General features: G+C 45.0%; 1 protein-coding gene across 1 annotated transcript in view; it reads left to right on the top strand.

The window, feature by feature from the left end:
• Window positions 1-19,748, top strand: part of CAV1 (caveolin 1) — a 40,942-nt gene extending 21,194 nt beyond the window's left edge. The window contains exon 3 of the mRNA XM_090042237.1: window positions 17,492-19,748. Coding sequence (XP_089898363.1) covers window positions 17,492-17,833 — 342 coding nt within the window. The 3' untranslated portion in view covers window positions 17,834-19,748. The remainder of the gene's footprint in view (window positions 1-17,491) is intronic.
• The last annotated feature ends 1,600 nt before the right edge of the window (window positions 19,749-21,348 follow it).

Raw genomic sequence — 21,348 nt, 5'->3', positions numbered from 1 at the left:
GCTGATAATACAACATAATAAACACAACCAGAGCAAAATAAGTTGCAGTATCTCTCATAGCAAAACCAAACAAAAGCTCCAAGCAATGCAACAGCTGTTTTTACCAACTGAATAGTAGGAAGCAAAGAATCGCTGATGTCAGGAAATGTATTGTAGGCATGGACTAGAAGTTGGTAATGTTTAAAAGCTGTGACCCAAACACAAGGTTATAATGAATTAATAGCATCCTTTACTTAGCCAAAAGCATATTTTCTGTTCTTGTGTCCTTGTCATAAAGGAATATGCCTGTTTTTTCATTTGCTCTACAAGTAAGTCATGGGTATTTCATGACACGCCCTGGCAGCTGTGGAACAGTAAGTTCCCTAGAATATGCGTGATACAATGAAAGAGGCCTGTGTTTAAATATGGATATAACAGCAGGTTGCTAAAATAAGTTCTTTGTAGATTAATATACATGTGGTCCATTTTACAAACCAAGCAGAACTCAGACAATTATCCCCCATAAAGTTTATCTTATCCTCATGAACAATTTTGTTTCAGTTCCCAAAACTCCTGGGAAGCTGCGCCATATCTCTCTGCCTGACTGTTCATATTTCTGGCCACTTCTTTTCTCCTACTCCTCTATTTTTACAATGCTTTGCTTAGTTCATTTAAGCCTTTGTTATCAGTCTGATGACACTCACCATCACCGAGTGTTACTGAGATGATAATCAGAGGTCCAAGATGTGAGACATAAACAAGCAATGAGGGAAGCCAAAGAAATTAGTACATTGATCAGTGGAAATGGTATTAGAACTATAGCTTTGACAATGAGAAAATGCATGAAATTGCTATGCAGGATTGATCCCTCCTACGTTTGAGTGATTCTTAAAGCTGCTCAACACAGGGAGAGTCATGGGGATGGTTACTGCACCATTAGCCTTTATTTTAGGAGCTGATCACTGACTGCAGTGTTTGACCGTTGTTGAGGCTGCTCTATCTTATGCAAGCTGGTATGGATGAGAACTGGCAGAGCCTGTTATGTTCCAATGTTAACAGTACCAACAAAACAACAACTCTTCTGTATTCCCACTTATTCTCAAGTATGTATAAACTATAATCTGTCAGGGTATGAACTGCTTTTTACTAGGTTTTGTGCATCACTTTGCATCAGGGAGTTCCTATTTGAGCTGAGGGCTTTAGTCATTCCTGTAGTTTCATTAACAATGCTGTTTGGGGCTTAGAGTAAACCAATGTCTACATATTAAAACCATATATATCTAAAGATTTCCAAATTTGTCGTGCTACTTATTGGTCTTCTCACTCCCAAACAAGAGTTTAAGATAACTATCAAATCAATGTGGTCAGTGGGAGAATGGAGTGGAAGGGATGTGGCAGTGGAAGTTGAATTATGATTAATGTAGACTGGGTAGCCACTTATGTACAACATTATAAAGCTAATAGAAAAGTTGCCAGGATTGTTAGTTACTTTGAAAAAGTTATGTTTTCACAAGTTGCTGAAATTGTGAATGAATATTATACACCCTGGTCAACCTTCACATACATGCATATGGGCCACTGAGTCCCTGAATCATTTAGACAGCTGAATGCAACTTGAGCCTTGAAAATATGATCATGCAAGGCACCGTGAAAGTCTAACACACCCTTCATCCCATAGTAGTTACAAAACTAGTAATATGGTCTGAGTCACCTCTTGTCTCCTCGTGCAAATCCGTAGAAGCAGAGTTAGGTAAAGACCAGCACTTTTTGAGAATCATAGGCCACGTCCAGATGAGTGATCACATGCGTGTTGCGGCGTCTCCAAGCAGTTTGAGATGCCACAGGAGGCATATCAGGAACAAAAAAATGTTCCCTGCACTGCATATTTGCAGCATGGACTCTAAGTTTGATACTGGGAAATCCAGGTATAAAAAAAAACACCATAAAAAAGTGGGGCAGCCGGAGGCTGGGTCCTCCAAAGAGGTGCTCTGGCACCTCACCAGAGCATCTCTGACGGATGCATGCCCCTGAATATAGCTTGAGCCATGGCAATCTGAGCCTCCTACACCTTTGGGCCAGCAGCTAGTGGGCTGTGACTGCCCAGCTGGCCTTCGTGCAGCACTGCTGTCATGTTATCTGGTGCCCCTGCCCTGCCAGCTGGTCAGCTATTGCCTGGAAGATGTGCTCGCTGCAGTGGCCCACTTTGAACTGTTGGAGTGTCTCCTCCTGGCCTCACCTCATCTGCCCTCTAGCTGGGTCCCTTAGTGCTGGCCCTGGACAGGCTCCTCTGCCTGTGTCCTACCACTTGCCTCACCAGCAAAGATCCTGGTGTTGCCTGTTTAAAAATTGTAAATTCTCTGATAAAAAAAACCCCACATTCTCTCATTAAAACACCCAAAATCTGTATTCTTCTGCAATTAAAATGAAACACCACTATATATAGAAAGAGAATCAGTTGGGCAACGTTTTATTGATATATTTATGATTTTAAAGCAATTTGGAAGCCTAGCAGTGCCTCTATCGTCATAATAAAATGAATTTTAAATATCTGTACACTTCGGTGTTTGCTTTTGGTTTTTTTATAATAGAAAAATTAGAGTTGCCCCTGCCCCTTCATCTTATTCAAATTAAACTTAAGTACCAGGATGTGAGGCGCTGAGCAGCACTGCGATGCCAGTGCCCTTCCCATGCCCATGCCCTTGTGCCTTACTCCCAACCCACAGCCCTGCCAGTGCCCCTCACTCCTGATCTGTAACCCCTGCCTGCCACCACTAGCTCCCTCCTGGCACCAGCTGTATCCCAGCACCAGGATGTGGGTCCAGCTGCAGTTGTCTGACCTGCTGCTTTGTGGCTCTCAGCAGTGCCAGCCCTTGCTGTTCTGCTCCCTGCACCTGTGCCCAGGTCCCAGCAATCCCCATGCCGTAACTGGGGCTTGGGGACTAGGCTGAGCAAGCCCCTTCCATTCCAGGCCAGGCTCCCCCTGCACAGACTTGTCTAGGGGGGCAGGGAGCCTCTAAGTCCGGCTCTGGTGGCCTCTCCAACCCAGAAAACTCCCACATCCCCAACCCCCAGCTCTCTCTCTCTCACACACACAGACCCCTGCTGCCACTTCCATCCCTACGCCCAGCCTGTCTCATCCCTGGGTTCCTGGGACCAGGAGTCCCCTCAGGCTGGGGCTGCATGTTCTAGCAGCTGTGTGGGCATGGGGCAGGGATGCAGTGTCGCAGTGAGGCAGTGTGCTGGAGCAGCAAGGACACATGGCAGCAGGCACAGAGGTGCTCTAGCATGTGCTAGAGTGTATCTCTGGAGGACCCAGCCTCCAGCTGTCTGTGCCACTTTTTTCAAGCCTGCTGTTTTTTTATACAAGGATTTCCCAGTATCAAATTTAGACTTTGCACTGAAAATATGCAGCATGGGGAGCATTTTCAATCCCTGTGTACCTTTTGTGGCTTCTCAAACTGCTTTGAGATGCTGCAGCGGACATGTGCTTGCTCGTCTACCATGGCCATAGTCATCAGCTGTTACTTTTCCAGCTGAAAAGCAATTAAGTGACTTTGCAGTCCAATCTGAAATATATAGTTCACCCATGTAATACATTCTTTTAAAAGAAATCTGAACACATGAGCTAATCTGATTATTTTAACAAACCCATGAATTACATTATAAACATAGAGTGGGATTCTGTTGACCTTTGTGTATCTAAATGCCAGTTTTCCAGGCATGTAAGAGGCCTTTTCAGCATTTGCACATAATTTTTTATTCTGTGACTTTTGTGTGGACACAGAAGTGTGTGCATGAAGACTGTACATGAGCAGCAAGTTATGTATTGGCTGGGTTTGTATGTAAATTCCTGAGTTTAAGTCTTGGGGACAGAAGGAAGAGGACCCTCCTATTTTTTAGCCCCAAGAGCTTAGGGAATGTACCTGGGTAGCAGAAATTGTAAGACCCCTTTATCTAAAGAGAGTTTGAATCTACATCTCTTCAACTTGCCAGCACACTGCTTTAACCACCATACCAGGCATTACCCAGACCTGTCTCCAGCATTCCTTTTGAAACTGAGTCATCGCACCTTGCATTTGATAGTGATAGATAAAATGTGCACATCCCAAAGAGTGCACATGTGCAAGGATGCATGTTTCCCATGGGACAAATAGCAGTGGTACATATTTGCATCACTGCTATTTGTTCCTGGACACGCCTCTGCACATTCACTTTGATCCTGGGCAAATTGACTTGGGTGGAGTCCTCGGGGCTGCCTGGGGCAGCAGTAACAGTGATTTGGGCACTCGGAGTGTGGCCAGCAGCCAGAGTGTGGGTCTGGCTGGCCAAGCTCCTTTTCTGGTAGTGCACGCTGCTGCCACGTGCACTGTGCCACTTTTTTCAGCATCATTTTTTTTGACACTGGGATCTTCCAGTGTAAAAAAAAAAAAAAAGAAATTGGTCGTGCTGCAAATTAGTAGTGCAGCAAACACTTTGCACATATGTTGTATTAGGTTTGCAGCACTTCAGATTGCTTTGAGGTGCCTCAAACTGTATGCGCACATTCATTGGAATGCACTCAATGGATGCAGGGTGGTGTAATGTAAGTTTCTATGCCACTAGATGCAAGGCTTCAGGCGAGAACCTAGAGCCTGCTCCTGTCCATCTCAGTGAGCCACATATCTTTGCTCCATGTAGCTCTCTTTCTTGGCTAGCCAGGGGCCCAACTTTAAAAAGGGCACTGGAGAAGACCCTAACCTGTGGCCTGGTACTTCAAGAGCTGTAATAGTAGAGTAGGTATCTGTCTCACAAGACAATAGAATTGTGCTAAGTGAGACATCAGGTCACTGAACATAATCCGTGCTTGAAAGATAAAAAAAAGCTGGAATGACCTCTCCAGGGTGCAAAAGCCTAGACAATGTATATGGAGATACTGAGTTGCCCACACAACAGTGTCTCCTTCTTAGAATTGCTGGTTTAATCCAAAGAAAAAGGCAAGTGCTATGATAGAAGGTGGGAGAGATACAAGTCCAAACAGCCTCTGGGAGAGGGTGGCCTAGAATATAGCTTTTCTGCTTCCTGAGTGCCCTAACCAGTTATAGTTAATGTGTAAACAGGCTGTATGCCTTCACTGTCTAACATCCATTGGGGCTAAGGTGTAAACATCTGTACCATATGTAATGCCCATTTGTTACAGGTTTTTGTTCGCTTTTGTTCAGCTGTATTGTCATGACTTATGCATCTACAATGAGCTCGTGTACATAATCACATGTGTACTGGGGTAATGTGTAGCCCATTGTGCACAGTCAATCTACAGGGCAGGGGTAATAAACTTGTATTAAGTGCCTAAGTGCCCTAAACACCACTTATGCAGGCAAAAAACAGCCATTTAGGTGAAGGGCAGTAGAATTCCATCCATAGTTGTTTTTTTCTGTATGCCAAATAGGTCATGCATGGCTATAATAAAGATGCAGCCTCAAAGGGTTTGTGGAACCCAAAGTCATTTTCCCAGTAAGATTTAATGCTTCCTCTTTGAGCCAGTTTAAAAATAATTCTCCTTTAAGAATGATAAACAGTACAGGCCCATTCCTGCCATTCATTTAAAAAAATCAGAAAATTTTACACATGATTCTGAAAGTCCTTAATGTAAAAATGTGAACAAATTTGAGAAGTAATCTGACTCACTGAAAAGCAAACAACTTTATAGTGCTGAATAAATAAAGAAATGTTGTCTCACCAACAACATGTGTTCAGTTATTTGATGCAAAATTGAAAACTGATGACAGGTTTTATGCACATAGCTGTATGGTTTAGGAAATGGCTATGATAATCAGTAACTTATCTTCAAAAAGATATTTCTGCAGTGGCTAGCCTTTTTTTTTCACATGTAGCGATAAAGTATTACACATTAGGGCTGCGCGAAGCTTTGGTAGTGGATTTGATTCGGAGGAGGTTCAGCCTAATTCAGTGGCCAAATCTATTAATCTGAATCAAATTGGGAGACCCATTAAAAGGTCCAAATTGAATCGGAAGCTTGCAAATCAATTCAGAGAGATTTGAAGATTTGGAAGACTTGCAGCAAACAGAAACTGAGAAGAGGGAGGGGGATGGGGTGATCTTCCATATATGAAAAGGCTAAGGGGGGGAAGGGAAAGACTGCTCTGATATTGACAGCTGTAGCTAGCCAGTGACTGATTTTTCTCTGAGTTCCCTTCCAATCACAGTGCTCTGGGGGAGGGACGTAGAAACAACATATAAAGCTGTGTCTGAAGTGATCTGTGCCTTCTGTGGGCTGTCTCTCTCTTGGAGCAGCAGCATCTGAAAGGCTTAGTCTTTTGCTAGCTAGTCTCTCTTCTTGTAAATTGTATCCAATCTTTTCCTACTTACCCTTGCCTACAGTCCCTGTTGTTATCCCTCTCCATTCCTTTCAACTTATTCTTCCCCACAAATCCTCTTATTTGTTCTTGTTAGTCTGTCTTGATTCTTTCCCCCCACCAAAAGAACTCTGTGTTTTCCCTAACAGAGTGTCATCACTGTGCAGGCAAGCACAACATATATCTCACACACACACACACACGTTTTGCAGCACACCAAACATTATGAAGCACGCAGGAAAGGCAGTTGCCAGGTCTTCTGTCAGGGGAGGGAGAGCTACAAGTTCCCCCTGCCCCAGACATAGACGTCCCCTTTTTCCTGGCAGCAATGAGTCTTCTGCTGCCAGTGGGAGCAAGGAAGTGGTCGCAGTGCCTGCCCCTGCACCACCACCGCTAACACCACTAACCAGCAGCAGCATGACATTCTCTACCCCAATTTCAGTTCCCAGTGTGAGCCTTCCAGTGCCAAAGGAGGAGCTGGATCTGGAAGAAGAGGAGCTAAGGGCCATAGTGAAGGAAATTCTGGGGAGGGAGGAGGAATCCAAGTTTGTGCTCCACACCCCTCAAAGTTCTCCTACAGGCAGGTCTCCTTCTCTGGAAGGCACTTAGAAGGAGGTTGTCGGGGCAAATGGCTCAGCTCCTCCTGTTGTTGTGCCTCTGCCTGGTGAGGAGTGGGATAAGGCAGGATCCCCACCTTCAACTCAGAAGCGGGTGGGTACGGTAGTGTGGGATCATTTTCAGATGATCCCAGGTATGGTACTTGCCAGCACTGCCGAAGGCAGATCAGCCGGGTCAAGGACGTGAAACACTTAAGTTTCATAGTTTCATAGTTAGTAGGGTCAGAAGGGACTGAGCAGATCATCAAGTCCAACCCCCTGCCACAGGCAGGAAAGAATGCTGGGGTCAGACAACTGCGGCAAGGTGTCTATCAAGCCTCTTCTTGAAGACCCCCAGTGTAGAAGCAAGGACAACTTCCCTTGGAAGTTGGTTCTAGATCCTAGCCATCCTAACTATGAAGTAGTGCCTCCTGATATCCAGCCTGAATCTGCTCTGTCAGCTTATGGCCATTGTTCTTTGTTACTCCCGGTAGTGCTCAGGGGAACAGGGATTCTCCCATTGCCTGCTGGTCTCCCTTGGCCAGTTTATAGACAGCCACCAGATCCCCTCTCAGCCTCCTCTTGTGGAGGCTGAAAATGTTCAGATCCCGTAACCTATCCTCATAGGACCTGCCCTCCTGCCCCCTGATCAAGCGAGTGGCCCTCCTCTGGACCCTCTCGATGTTGTCCACATCCCTCCTGAAGTGCAGTGCCCAGAACTGGATGCAGTACTCCAGCTGCAACCTGACCAAGGTCACATAGAGGGGCAGGATCACCTCTGTGGATGCATGACAAGGTGCGGTTAGCCTTTCTGACTGCATCTCCACATTGGCCGCCCATATTCATCTTTGACATCTTTGAGTCAATAATGACTCCAAGATCTTTTTCTGCCTCTGTGCTGGCTAGAGGGGAGTTCCCCAGCCTGTAGGTGTGCTGCTGGTTCTTCCTCCCCAGGTGCAGTACCTTGCACTTCTCAGTGGTGAAATCCATCCTATTCTTATCCACCCACCTCTGTAGCCTGTCCAGATCTGATTGCAGCTTGTCCCTCCCCTTTAGCATGCCCACCTACCCCCACATCTTAGTGTCATCTGCAAATTTGAACAAGGTGCTATTTACCCCCTCGGCCAGGTCACTGATAAAGATGTTGAACGGTGCAGGACTGAGCCCTGCGGAACCCCACTGCCCACATCCTTCCGGGTCGAAAAAGACCTGTCCACCACTACTCTCTAGGTATGGCCCTCTAGCCAATTGGCAACCCATCTGACCGTGTAGGGATCAACACCACAGTCGCCTAATTTTTTAATGACAATGGGGTGAGAGACAGTGTTGAAGGCATTTCTGAAGTCCAGAAAGACTATGTCCAGCGTGACTCCTGTGTCCAAGGATTTAGTGACCTGATCATAGAAGGCCACCAGGTTGGTCTGATAGTACCTGACTGATGAACCCATGTTGGTTGCCCCTAAGCATACACTCCTCTGCTGGTCCCTCACAGATGTGCTCCTGGATAATTTTCTCAAATCCCTCATCCCCAAAAAGCAGAGGCAGGCTACCCTGGCCCAGTGGGGAAAAGGTGGAGACAGAGGGAGGCATGTTCCCAAGGTGAGTGAGGTCACCCAGAGCACCAGGGGCATGCTTGCTCTGGATGGCCAGCTTTCCTCCTTTGTTGGCTGTCCAGGGTTCAGGCAGCTCATGGCACTCATGGCCCCATCCTACCAAGTGCCCACACACACCACCTTTAGCAGGATGATGGTGTCTTCCCTGTATGAGGCATGCAGGGAGTACTGGAGGGCAGGGCTGTGCAGGGCAGGTCAGCAGGTAGCCTTGCACTTCACCTCGGACATCTGGAGCAGCTGGGGTGGAGATCATCCCTCCCTCTCCCTCTCAGAGCACTGGTGCAATCAGTCAGGGTGTCAGTTGGCTTTCCTTCAAGTGGAGGTAATGGATAAGTCCCACACGGAAAGGGAGATCATGATGACTGACCATGAACTGCATGGTACAGGGGTGGCTTGTTGGGCAGGGTGAGCTCACCCATAGGTTCATGATCACTGACAATGGGGCCAATATGGTCGAGGCAGTGCGTGATGCCAACTTTGTTGACATCTGCTTTGTGACACACACGTTCCACCTCATAGTCAGGGATGCCCTGGAGGTGGACAGGGCTCTTGGTGATGGCACCATCACTACCAGCCAACTCATTTTGAAATGCAGGAAGGTGGTGGGCTTTCACCGGAGCATCAAGGAGGGGCAAGATGCTGCGGGACAAACAGGTAGATCTGAGCATCCCACGGCCCAAAATCATGCAGGATGTGGAGACTTGGTAGAACTTCACATACCTGATGCTGGAAAGGCTGGTTGAGCAAGCCTTGTTCGGGGAGATTGGGATCAGCAGCCTCCTTAACAAAACAGTGTGGGATACCATCTCCTAGATCTTGGTGGTCCTTAAGCCATTCCCTCAAGGCCACTGGAAGCCTCAGCACCAGGTGATCCCTGTAGCTTGAGAATGAAATGGAGAAGTTCCAGGGGAATCCTGGCTGGGGCAAGCCACTTTCACCAGAGGTATAGGCACTGGTAAAACAGCTGAAGGAAGGCATCAAAAAACAGCTGGATCCTTTGTGGTCCCCGTACGGTCCAGGTGCTGGCAGGCATGTTTAACCCGAGGGTGAAGGGGAGTGTCTGCAGTAGCAAAATCCTCAATCACTGGATGGAAGTACTGGTGAACACAGCCAGGGAGGCAGAAGGGCAGAGGCAGAGGGACATAGAAGAGGGGGATCTACTTCCCTGTGCCAGCACTCCACCCATGAGCCAATCTCCTCTACCACAGCTGTTGCCAATGCGGACCAAGGGCATGGCTTCAATGTTGGGGTCCAGAGGCACCAGACCCCACCATCAGGCAGATAGCATAGAGGCCTCAGTGGCTACCTATCACTGAAGATGTGGAGCCACTGTACTGCACTTGGGCTATTAGGCCACTTGGCCTAATTACTGTACTGCACTGTAATAGCCACTTGGCCTATTAGGCAACCCACAGCTAGATGTGGCAGGATCTGGCCACAGTTGCCCAGGAACACCTGTCCTGTCCACCAACCGGTGTTCCAAGCAAGTGGATGTTCAGCATTGCTGGTGATGTTGTTACACCCCACCACATCTCCTTGGATCCTGGTTTGGTGGAGCAGCTGGTGTTCCTGAAGGTGAACCTCCGGCTGCTGCAGACAGTGAGTGCCACCCTCCTCACTCCATACCCATTTGCTTTTTTTATTTGCTTTCAGAACCTCAAGGTGCACTTTTACAGAAACCCCTGTACCACTCTGCCTGAAACCTGGCAGGCCACATGCCTGCAGGAGGGGCTACCATCCCTGCTGTATTCACCCTGCTCTGCCTTAACACATACAAGTGATATGAGTTTTGCTTTCAACAGTTTGATGTGCACTTTCACAGAAACCCCTGCACCTATCTCCTTGGAACTTGGAAGGCTTGCTTCAAGCCCTCAGGAGGGGCTACCATCCCTGCTGTTTTCATCCAAATCTGCAAATAAATGACGTTATCGGTATTTTAGTGATTCCCCATTACACTCTATGGCCAACTCTATGGCCAAATCTCTGAATTGGCACCAAATCTCTGAATCCAAAATCAGCCAAATTGAATTGGGACAGTGATTCACATCAGCAAATTGAATCACTGTCCCTCCAAATCAGCCGAATCTGAAGCAAATACTTACTGCTTTGCACAGGCCTAATACGTTTCATAGATTCACACATATTTTCTACTCAAAAGCTCAAAAGTTTGGCTATGGAAAATCAGTGTGCATGTTTTAGAATTAAACTCCAGTATATAGATTATTGAACTCCAAGTTTTCTTTATATAATAGAAATTAGATATCTAGACTCTATCAGAGTGAGAAATCATGTTTCGGAGGTTTTTTTCCTTTATACACATATACATTTTTCTCCTGTAATGTAGCCCTAAATGGACCAAATGTGAAAGCACTTGATGATCCAGGTTGGCCAACCAGTGTCACAACACTTCCAGCGCAGATCATTTTTCTTAATGTTTTTTGCTAGATTTTGGTTGCAAGTTGGCAGCATACATACAAACTCATAACATTATTTTATGGAGCAATACCACTTATAAAAGTATTTTGCATTGTATATAAAAAATCCCAAAGTCCATACTTTTCAAACATAATACATTCTCAATGGGTACATCTACACGAGCCCCCCAAGGTGCGGTTGTTACTGCACTGTCATTTAGTATTTGCTTTAAGAAGTACTAAAAGTTGGCACACAGTTATTTTTAGCAGCTACGTCACTGTACCAATGCACTACAATGATGTAGTTCATCACTACAGTGGCATAGTGTCTCACATAGATGCGCCCAATAGGAATAAGCAGAAATGGATTATATTATTTCATTTGATGTCACTCACAAATTAAAAAGTTCTTCTTGCCATTTATAAATAAATATATGTTAATTTATTTTAGTTGCAAAATCCAAGATTTCCACGTCCTGTTTTTGCCCACTAGTGGTGTTGAACTTGAGTAACCTTGGAAATTTACTGGTGAGAATTCATTAGTTTTATATGTTGATTTCACTTGGAATTATTTTCCATTATGAGCTAAAACCAGAAAAAAATCATTTATGTGAGGTAGAAAAACACCTTATTTTACAGTGAATGTTTCTACTGAAGAAGAGACATATGACAATCCAATATATTTTTGTAATTATTTTTGAAGTACAAATTCCTTATAAATTCCTGGCTTTGCATACCTTCTATAGGGAAAAACAGAGCTGAAGCTCCATTAAATGTGTACACATAATAAAAAATCCTGGGAAATCAGTCAGTCATTCTCATTAACTTCAATAGGGCAAGAATTCAACATGTGTGTCTAGACAATCCATGAATCTATAGATTATGCAGTATCGTTTTGGAATCACCTGTCTGTTAATAAAACCAGATCACAGGTTGATGATAAAGCACCTTTTCTTCACAATAAGTACATACGCTTTTGTCTGGAGCTGAGTGGAGACTATTGGTTTACAGAGATTTCACTGAAAAATTTTAGAAAACACAATTGTAAACTTTTAAGACAGATTTTTCCCCAATGTTGCAAAAAGAACTGACCTCCATGAAAATATGAAGGTTAAAACAAGTTATTCTTGCTTATCCATAAAGAATATGTACAGGGGTTTTTTTATTTTTACTTATTTCCAGAAGAGGTAAAGATAAGGATAATGCAGAGTAAGATTATACTAGAATGCTACTAAGTATAGGAGTTGACCATTAAATACCATGCTAAAGGACTGTTACCTCTGTTTCTCAGTACCATTTTTGGTCTCATTCTCTAAATTAATGGTTCTCAACTTGAGGCACATTTGGATAGACTCAAAGCACCCCTCAAGAAATGCAGCTTTTAGTTTTCAGTTATTTTAGACCACAGAAACATAATAGAGCAATTGTTCTGTTGCAAAGAATTCAGAAATACCACAACAGGGCAGAATACTTTTAACACTATAGATTCGAAATGTCTGGGTTTACCTTTTTAATCATGTTCACCTATATAACACTGCTAACATTGTGTGGCACTTCATGGCTTCCTTGAAAGGCTCTCAAGGTATCCCAGGATGTCACAGCATCCAGAATGAGAATCACTGCTGTTCACCCTCACACATGGCAGCTGTCCCAATTTAACTTGAGGATCATGTCTTGTGAGCATCCTGGTCTTTCTCCTCATCTGAGTATTCAAGTTCTTGTAATGGAATACTATTGCAATTTTCTTTTCCCTGTGTTGACCTGCAGTACCTACACTGTTTGGTTATGTTGGCTACATCAAATATCCTGTGTTGTGGGTTATATCAAGCACATGTTTCTGTGATGTGGGGATGAACTATTATGTCTCAACATGTTTCTGTTAATTTTCTATTGGAAATGTTTTGACAATAAAACTTCCTGCATGTTTTGGCATTTCAACAGAGATCTGTAAAATATGCATCCTGTAGTACAGTGCTTCCTCAGGTTACTTTTTGTGCAGGTTAGTAATAGCATAGATGAAATACGTAGCAAAATATATTTTTCTAAATATTAATATATCAGCTTTGTCGTGTCTCTCAGTAGCAGAATGTCATCCCATAAACATCATCAGCACAAAGAACTATAAAGTAAATAGTATCCTTATGTTTAACTCCACCAATACTTTCCAAAAGAGCTGCACTATCAGATGCATTAGATATAATTTTCAGATGATATATATATGTTTGTTCCAGAGTGTATATTTAAATAAGCATCTTCCTCATATATTAACTGTCACAATTCAATAACGGTATTAAAAGGTGATATTAGAAACTTCAGCCAAATGGAATTTCTTATTGAGTGCATGTCTCATGAAATGGCACAAATCAATGCAGTCACTTTACCTAGCAACATATATTTCTTTAGATTGCCCAGTAAGTTTGCTGGGCAATGGAGGCCCTGATGCTACCACAATCCAATGTCCTTCACGCTTTGAAAAAAGGTGATAGCCTGTAGCACTCCAAATGCTTAAAAAAGGGACAGTCATAGTCAGTTCTAGGTCTCCTTTTTAACAAGCCCAGACAGAACCAGTTCCTTGCTGCTTCAAGGGATGATCCAGTCCTTTATGCCATCAGAAGGAGTTTTCAAAAGAGCTGGCCTGTAATATGAAATATATCTTAGGTTTAATTTGAATAAGATGAAAGTGATGCTTGTTGAGAAGAGAAACGTGTTGTGGAATTTGTGCAGGCTGTGGTTAGTAGCTCAGCTGAACACATCTAAAATAGTGGTTCTCAACCTTTTTAGACTCAAGGCACCCTCAGAAGGTGTCAGCTCTTAGCTTTCATTCAGTTTTTGACTACAGAAAAGTTCTCTGCAACAAATTCTTCTGTTGCAGAAAACTCAAAGACCACAACAAGTCAGAATGTATTTAAAACTTTAAATTCCTATTCCTGGATTTATCTTGTGGAACATGTTTGCGCACCTAACAATGCTAGCATTGCCTGACACCCTTGAAAGGACCGCAAGACACTCCAGGGTCCTGTGGCTCCCTGATTGAGAATCACTCGCATAAATTTGGGATCACAGCAATTTACAGTCTGTCTCCTGGGTAGATTCCTGTGCTCCCTATTCTCAGAAAAAAATGATCCTCAGATAACTGATAACTTATACCTTTTCTCACTCTTGCCATCCATGCATTTGCCATTTTAGGGTTGCCCTGTTGTAATACACTGTATTGAGGGACAGTCAAAAGGCCACTTGGAAGTTTGTGATAATGTCAAATGTGGTTTCTTACCTTTTGAGTGGAACAGTCTTGTGACAGCATATTGCCTCTGTGCTCCACCTTACCCACTAGCTGTCAATTAACTGTTAAATGAATGTAGGATTCTAGTAACCACCTATAAAGCCCTAAATGTTCAAAGATCAGCTATTACAAAGACCCCCTGCCCTCTGTGCTTTAATCACCAGGGATCCTGGTTTTCTCCATTTAGAAACTTAATTGTCTGATAAAATCCATGTTTTTCTGCAGTTAAAATGAAACACCAATATATAAATAGGTATCAGTTGAACACAATCTTTTATTGATATGTTTAGAATTTAAAAGCAATTGCAAATTTCAACAGTTCCTCAATCATTATAATAAAATACATTCTAAATACCCATATATATTGGCATTTAATTTTGGTTTATCATAGAAAAAAAATCAGACCTCCCCCTGCCCCCTATACTCATCAAGATGTGGGGTTCAGCTGCGACTACCCCCACTCCTACGTTATAGTGCTGAGCAGTCCTGATATGCTGGTACCCTGCCCATGCAATTGCCCCTCACACCCAAGTCACAGCACCCCTGGCCCTGCCAGTTCTCCTTGCTCCTGACCTCCAGCCCTCCCCTCCCCCAGCCCTGCTAGCACCCCTCACTCTCCACCCACAGCCCCTTATCCCCCCAGCCCTGCTGGTGTCCCTTACTCCCAAGCCACAGCTCCCTGGACCTGCCAGTGCTTATCACTCCCCAACCCACAGCCCCCCTACCCTTGCTGGCGCCTCTCACTACCCACAGCCCCCTACTTCCCCTCCCAGCCCCACCAGAGGCGGCCTCCAGTTGCCAGAGCTGTGGGGCAGGGACCTGGGTCTGCAGCGCCCAAGCCCTGGCTGCCACCTGTGGGAGGTGACAGCTGCTGCAGCCAGAGCAGACCACAGAGCCTGGCTCCCCCACCCCCACAGTTGGCATGGCTGAAGTCAAGTCTATGGCGGGGGTGGATGCAAGCTGGCAGCTGTGGGCGTGGGGCTTGCTGCCTAGCTGCCCACCCTGCAGGGCCCTTTGTGGCCCAGTGGGTAGGAACTGGCACAGCAGGGCAGAGCTGGGCAGGGAAGCTTAGAGCCATCACCGGGAGCCCTGTGCTGCCATGGCAAGGCACCCCCTACCCACCTGGCAAGAGTGGAGTGCACAACTGCACCACCACCCCTGCACCAGGTCCTGCCCCCAGGGGAGGGCAGCAGGGTGTGGAGCTCTGAGCCCATAGCAGGCAGCCTGCACCCACCCCACACACAAATCTGGAGGGCACATGCCCCCCCATGCTTCCCCAAAAGTGCATGCAGCAGAAGGGAGTCAACCCCCCTTCCCCCCCGCCATATCCCCAGATAAACTGTCCACGGCTGTGTCCTACTCCCTGCCTTGACCCTGCAGCCACACATTTCCAACCCAAGCCCCACACACTGCCCCAGTTGGGCAGCACCCCTAGCCCTGCCCCAATTCCCTCTCTCTCTCCCCCTCACTCTGGGGGACTTAATTCCCCCCCACCAGACTTACCTGCAATGAGCTGCTCTCCACACTGCCTATATGCATGTGTACATGCACATCCTACCCCATGCCTGACTGCCCTATTCCCACTTCACCCAGCCCCTTGCAGGCTGGAACTCTGCATGCCTGCAAGGGGAAACCCATTTCACATGTTTTTCTTAGAGGTGCACCAATACATTGGCCCAATATCACATAGGCACTGATAAAAAGAAAATTGGCTGCATTGGAAATTGGCTTGACCTGGCCGATAATGTGGCCAATAAATGGGTCATGCATGCATGCAGCTGCAGGTCAGCACATAGGCAGTGAGGAGCACAGCTCAGTAGCTTAGAGAGCCACATGCAGCTGGTTAGTCTAGTGTGCTGGAAGAGGAGGGAGGAGGGAAGGGCCATGGGGGGACAGATCAAGGCCCCCATGGTGCAGGAGGGAATAGGGCTGGGGCAGGGGCTGGAGCAGGTGCTGTCTAGCCAGGGTGAGGTAGGCATGGGATGGAGCCATTACTCATCTGGGGGGGCATGGGAAAGGGGGGCAGCTCCTGCCATTGCACACACCCAGGGAGGATGCGGAGGGGGGGAGGCAAGTGCCTCCGGATCTGCATATGGCAAGGCAGGATGCCACTGTGGGCTGGGGCTATGCCAGACTCTTCCTAGTGGGGGCTGTGCCAGGAGCAGGCAGCTGGGAGGGAGGGTTGGGGGGGCTGCAGCAAATTTTGGGGTGGCTGCAGCCGCCCCCTGCAGGCCCACTCCCAGTGCCGCTGCTGTGGGCTCTGAATGCAGCCTGGCCCAGCCCCACTCCTTTCCCCCCGGCCAGGAAGAGCCCAGCGCAGCCCCAGACTCAGACCCAGCCTGTAGCAGCAGCTGCCCCATGCAGATCCAGGGGGGCACTCCCCCCATGCCCTCCCAGGGTACGCGCAGAACTGGGAACCAGCCCACTCTCCCCACACCCCCCAGATGAGCCACGGCTCTGTCCTGTGCCCTAACCTGGCTGGGCAGTGCCTGCCCCAGCCCCTGCCCCAACCCCATACCTTCCCTCACCATGGGGGGCTTGATCTGTCCCCCCACCCCCTTTTCCTCCCCCCTCCCCTTCCACCACAACAGAATTACCAGCGGCGCAGCTCTCCATGCTGTATTGGATCGGTATTGGGCAATATGCCTTCTTAAAAATCAGCTATCAGTATTGGCCCCAAGAATCTCCATTGGTGTACCCCTAGTTTTTCTCCTTTAAAAGAGAAAATCCATGTTTTTCTCCTCAACAAGAGGAAAATCCGCATTTTTCTCCTTAAACAGAGGAAATCTGCACTTTTCCGTGACAAACGGAAAGCCCACATCCCTGTTTATTACCATGCTTACCTGTTCAGCTAGAGAAACAGATTCTCTAGCTTCAGTTAGAGGAGGCTCACTTTATGTTATATTTGTAGTATCCTGAGTTTACAAAGCTTGCAAGCCTTTTCCATGCAATTGAAAGATATTTGAAGGTCCTAATTCAGCAAATTGCTTTAAGTATGTCCTTAACTTTAACAACATGAGTAGTCCCTTCCTTGTTTAGTTAATCACTTTAAGTGCATTCATAACTTAAGCATGTGTGTAAATTTCACTGTAGTCAATTGGACGTACATGCACAGTGTTAACACGTTTAAGTGCTTTGTTAAATTAGAGCCAGAGTAAGTAGGTAACTTTTAATGGGCACAGAATTTGGAATCCACATATTGTGATCAGCTGTGAAGGTCTGTCTAATTAGCTTTTGTGTTCTTCTTTTCCTGCAGATTGATTTTGAAGATGTGATTGCCGAACCGGAGGGAACACACAGTTTTGACGGGATCTGGAAAGCTAGCTTCACCACCTTCACTGTGACAAAATACTGGTTTTATCGCTTACTGGCAGCAATCTTTGGCATTCCTATGGCTCTCATTTGGGGTATTTACTTTGCCATTTTGTCATTCCTGCACATCTGGGCAGTGGTGCCTTGTATAAGGAGCTACCTGATTGAGATCCAGTGCATTAGCCGGGTCTATTCTATCTGCATCCACACTTTCTGCGACCCACTATTTGAGGCCATCGGCAAAATATTTAGCTCAATTCAAGCAACAGTACGGAAAGAAATATAAGTGACACTTCAAGGCAAGCTGTCAGTATGGAGAGGGATTTTTGTTTTCTAGGGAGTTTTTTGGTGCCAGTTTCAAGGCTCCCTAATTGATCTACAGTAACAAATGGTGAATAACCTGGCCCAGAGCAGAGAATCACTTATTCACCATCCATTACTACTATTTATCCCTACTGGATTTGTTTTTATCTTTTTTAGTCTCATTTTTCAAAGTAATCTTAAATTGCTACTCTCCCATTCCAGTTGCATGTCATTTTGCTGACTATTCAATAAACAGATTGATGTGCTGTTGTTGGGGGTTTTTTATCCCTCCATTCATTCCTTGTAAGATACATTCACAATGATATAGTAAAGAACTGCTAAAATGCTTTCCAACACTATAATGCCACTCATTTTATTGTGGCTAAAGAGTATAAAGCTACTGAAGCAGAAAGAACATGAAAGTTGGCAGGTTTTAAAAGAATGTTCTTTTTCAATTGTATTATCAGTTGACTACAGCCATTTACTGTAATGGTCAGATATGGCCTAGTATGAACACATAGATATAAACTAATTAATATATGTCCTGAAAAAGCTAACACCATATCAGGTCAGAGACTTTGACACATAAAAGCTTTCCACATCTAAATGCTGAATGTCCATAGAAAGCTAGTTAGTGCATTCCCATGTCATTATCTTTTTGAAAGTTTTCTGCCAGCTGTTTGTTGGTCTTCACTGTGATTACAGAAGCAAACTAAAGAAGAAAGCTAGAAATGATTCCTATGAAAATGTTTTCCTGACAAGCTTATCACAAAGTCCTCTTTTTGCAGTGTTCATTATCAAATCAGTTTTATAAGGCCTGAGCCAATCCTGAGTTAAAAATAAAATCAAGGTGTGCCATGCCAACTATGAGCTGTCTCTGAGAGAAGCCAGCTTTCAAAACCTTCATATCAACTGAGGTCAGCATGCCGTTAACTCACAGATTATTTTCAGGAGAATTCATGCATCGCTGAGTCCAAACTAATCCCTCACAAGAGATGGTTTAGGAACTATATATTGTGTTCTATTCTTTTAGCTTAGCTGCAGCCATTGGGAAGTCTTAATGGAGGGTATTGTGTGAAACTCAAATGTTGCAGAGTGTGAGCCCTAGAAAATAAAGCATTTTTGCAACATGTTTTTTATGCTGTGACCTGCAGGTGTCTTTGCCCTCACAATAATATTACTGTGTTCAGAGAATATCATCATAAGGTTTGCATGAAGCTTTTAAAAATAGCTGTGAGGTTAATTTAGCTGGAATTAGCTTTCTTCTAAGCCCAACCTGGGAAATTTAGGGCCTGAACCTGTTCTTGGTGTTAATGACAAAACACCCTTTGATGTTTATGGGTGCAAGATTGGGTTTTAAAATCCACATAAAACTGCCTTGTACACCTGACATTTTTCTTGTGCTGATGCTGTTTTATCATGTTGCTTTATATGAATCAGGAGTGCCTTCAATTCTATTTCTGCCATAAATACATTTAAAGTTGTTTTAGAGGATGCATCTGCTGCTTTTTTTTTGGGGGGGGGGGGGTGGGCACATACATTGCAAACCTATTAATGACTTTTGTTTGCATTTAAAACAGACACTGGTATGGATAAAGTTTTATGTTTTTCTATGTACATAGAGAGTGTACTAGTATTTTTTTCAATATTAAAAGCAAGCAATATTATAAACAATAAATAGTTTATCTTTATGTGAGGAAAATCACTTTGAGAAAAAAAAATTTGTATCCTGAAAGATGTCTGTTCACTTAAATTTATCAGCCCCTAATAGAAATACATTGCTGATTCAAGATATTTACATTGCTGTTATGTGCTTACAGATATAACAGACACTTTTTTTTTTATTCTGCATGTACCATAAACACTACAGTCTGCACAATAAAAAATACTTAATGGTAGTTACTGTCTGAATTTTTTTTTTTTTTTACCTGAGAAGTTACTTTAACACAACTCATGTTATTTGGAAGCTAGCCAAATATTTCATGAATAAAGCACAAATATATCCTGTAATGATTCTTGAGAAAGATCCTGAAAATTAAGTCTTGGGTGGTGACTCAGGGCTGGTGTGTGCAGATTTTCACAGTAGTGCACAATGCTTCCTTCTCACATTTCAATATATGTATTACAGTAAAACACTGAACAATCACACTCCCATTAACTGCATGTTCAGTCAACCAAGTGTGACACTTGCAATGTGTTTTTTCCCCATCTCTTAAAGGTCTATAAAGACTTCTTGCGCCTTTTTGATGAAGAAATCTCTTACTATTTGTGAGAACCTGGAAAAATCCTTTCCTGTGGGTTAATTTACACAAGATGTTTACTGCACAGTTGCTGCACTGTAAATGCTACACGTCTACATGTGCATCCTTAATAGGCCAGAGTAGATTGATTAACTCCACAGCAGGATAGCACTTGTATTTATAGTATTTACAAGTACTATCCTGCTGCAGAGTTTTTACTCCACAGCAGCACACATGTAGACACTGTCTTGGCTGGCTGGGTCATGAGAGTGCTTCAGTACGGGGCCTGCCTGCCAGCTAGCCCCACACTGAAGCACCCTCATGCCCCAACCAAACCCTCCTCAGCACGTTGACCCAAGGAACAGCTCTAGGCTGGCAAGCTAGCCAGCCAGGGCTGCTCCAACCCAGATCAATGTGCTGCACTCCTGGGGCAACCTGTGTCCCCAGAATAAAATAATTATATGGATCCATCCCTACGTCACAAAAATAGATCAAGATAAACCCTGCTCCAGTGGACAAAAAACTGCTTGAGGGCTTAGACTTAGGCTTTTGAGCAAGCTTACAAGCAATCCAGTGTGAATACCTAGCTGCCTAACTCCTTCCTAAACTCTGCTGCATCACAAATCAGAGCCTGGGGCTGCCTAAAGTCTGCCTAGCCATCTTATTTTTCAGGTACCCATATAACACACCTAACATAAAAATCATCGAGTGTGGTTCAAAGCACAAGACCTGCAGCCCCTCTCATACACACCTGGTGATAGTGGTGGTCTTTTGTGCAATGCCCTAGGGCAGGGAGCGGCAACCCACAGCCTGTGGGCTAGATGCCGCCCATGAATAGACTAGATCTGTTCCACGGCATCTCAGTGGATCAACAGCACACTCCAGCCACAACAGTAGAGGAGGTGTCCCCAGAGTCATCTTGCTTGCTGCATTCAATTTATTCTCTCTGCTACCTCAAGGTAGACTTTCCCGGAGTCCTAGCACCTGTCTGTGTCCTATCTGTTCCTTCACAGCATCTGCCAACTGCCGTGGAGGGGTATGAGAGTACGGTCTGTGGTGCGAGCTAGGTCACAACCAGCAGCCAACACTGGCAAAAGGTTGCCAGCCCCTGCCTTTGATCACTTACCCAGGAAGTGGAGCCCTTTAGGTTCTCTTCATCCTGAGAGGATTCAAACCCACATCTCCCACTTTCCAGGTGAGTCCTTAATGACTAGCTTAAAATAGACTGTGTGGGTATCCGCTCCACCCATTCTGTAAA

This window comes from Crocodylus siamensis, chromosome 4 (assembly GCF_052110815.1).
Source record: "Crocodylus siamensis isolate JL-2025a chromosome 4, ASM5211081v1, whole genome shotgun sequence".
NCBI classification, from domain to species: domain Eukaryota; kingdom Metazoa; phylum Chordata; order Crocodylia; family Crocodylidae; genus Crocodylus; species Crocodylus siamensis.
This window is presented reverse-complemented; position numbering and strand designations above follow the sequence as displayed.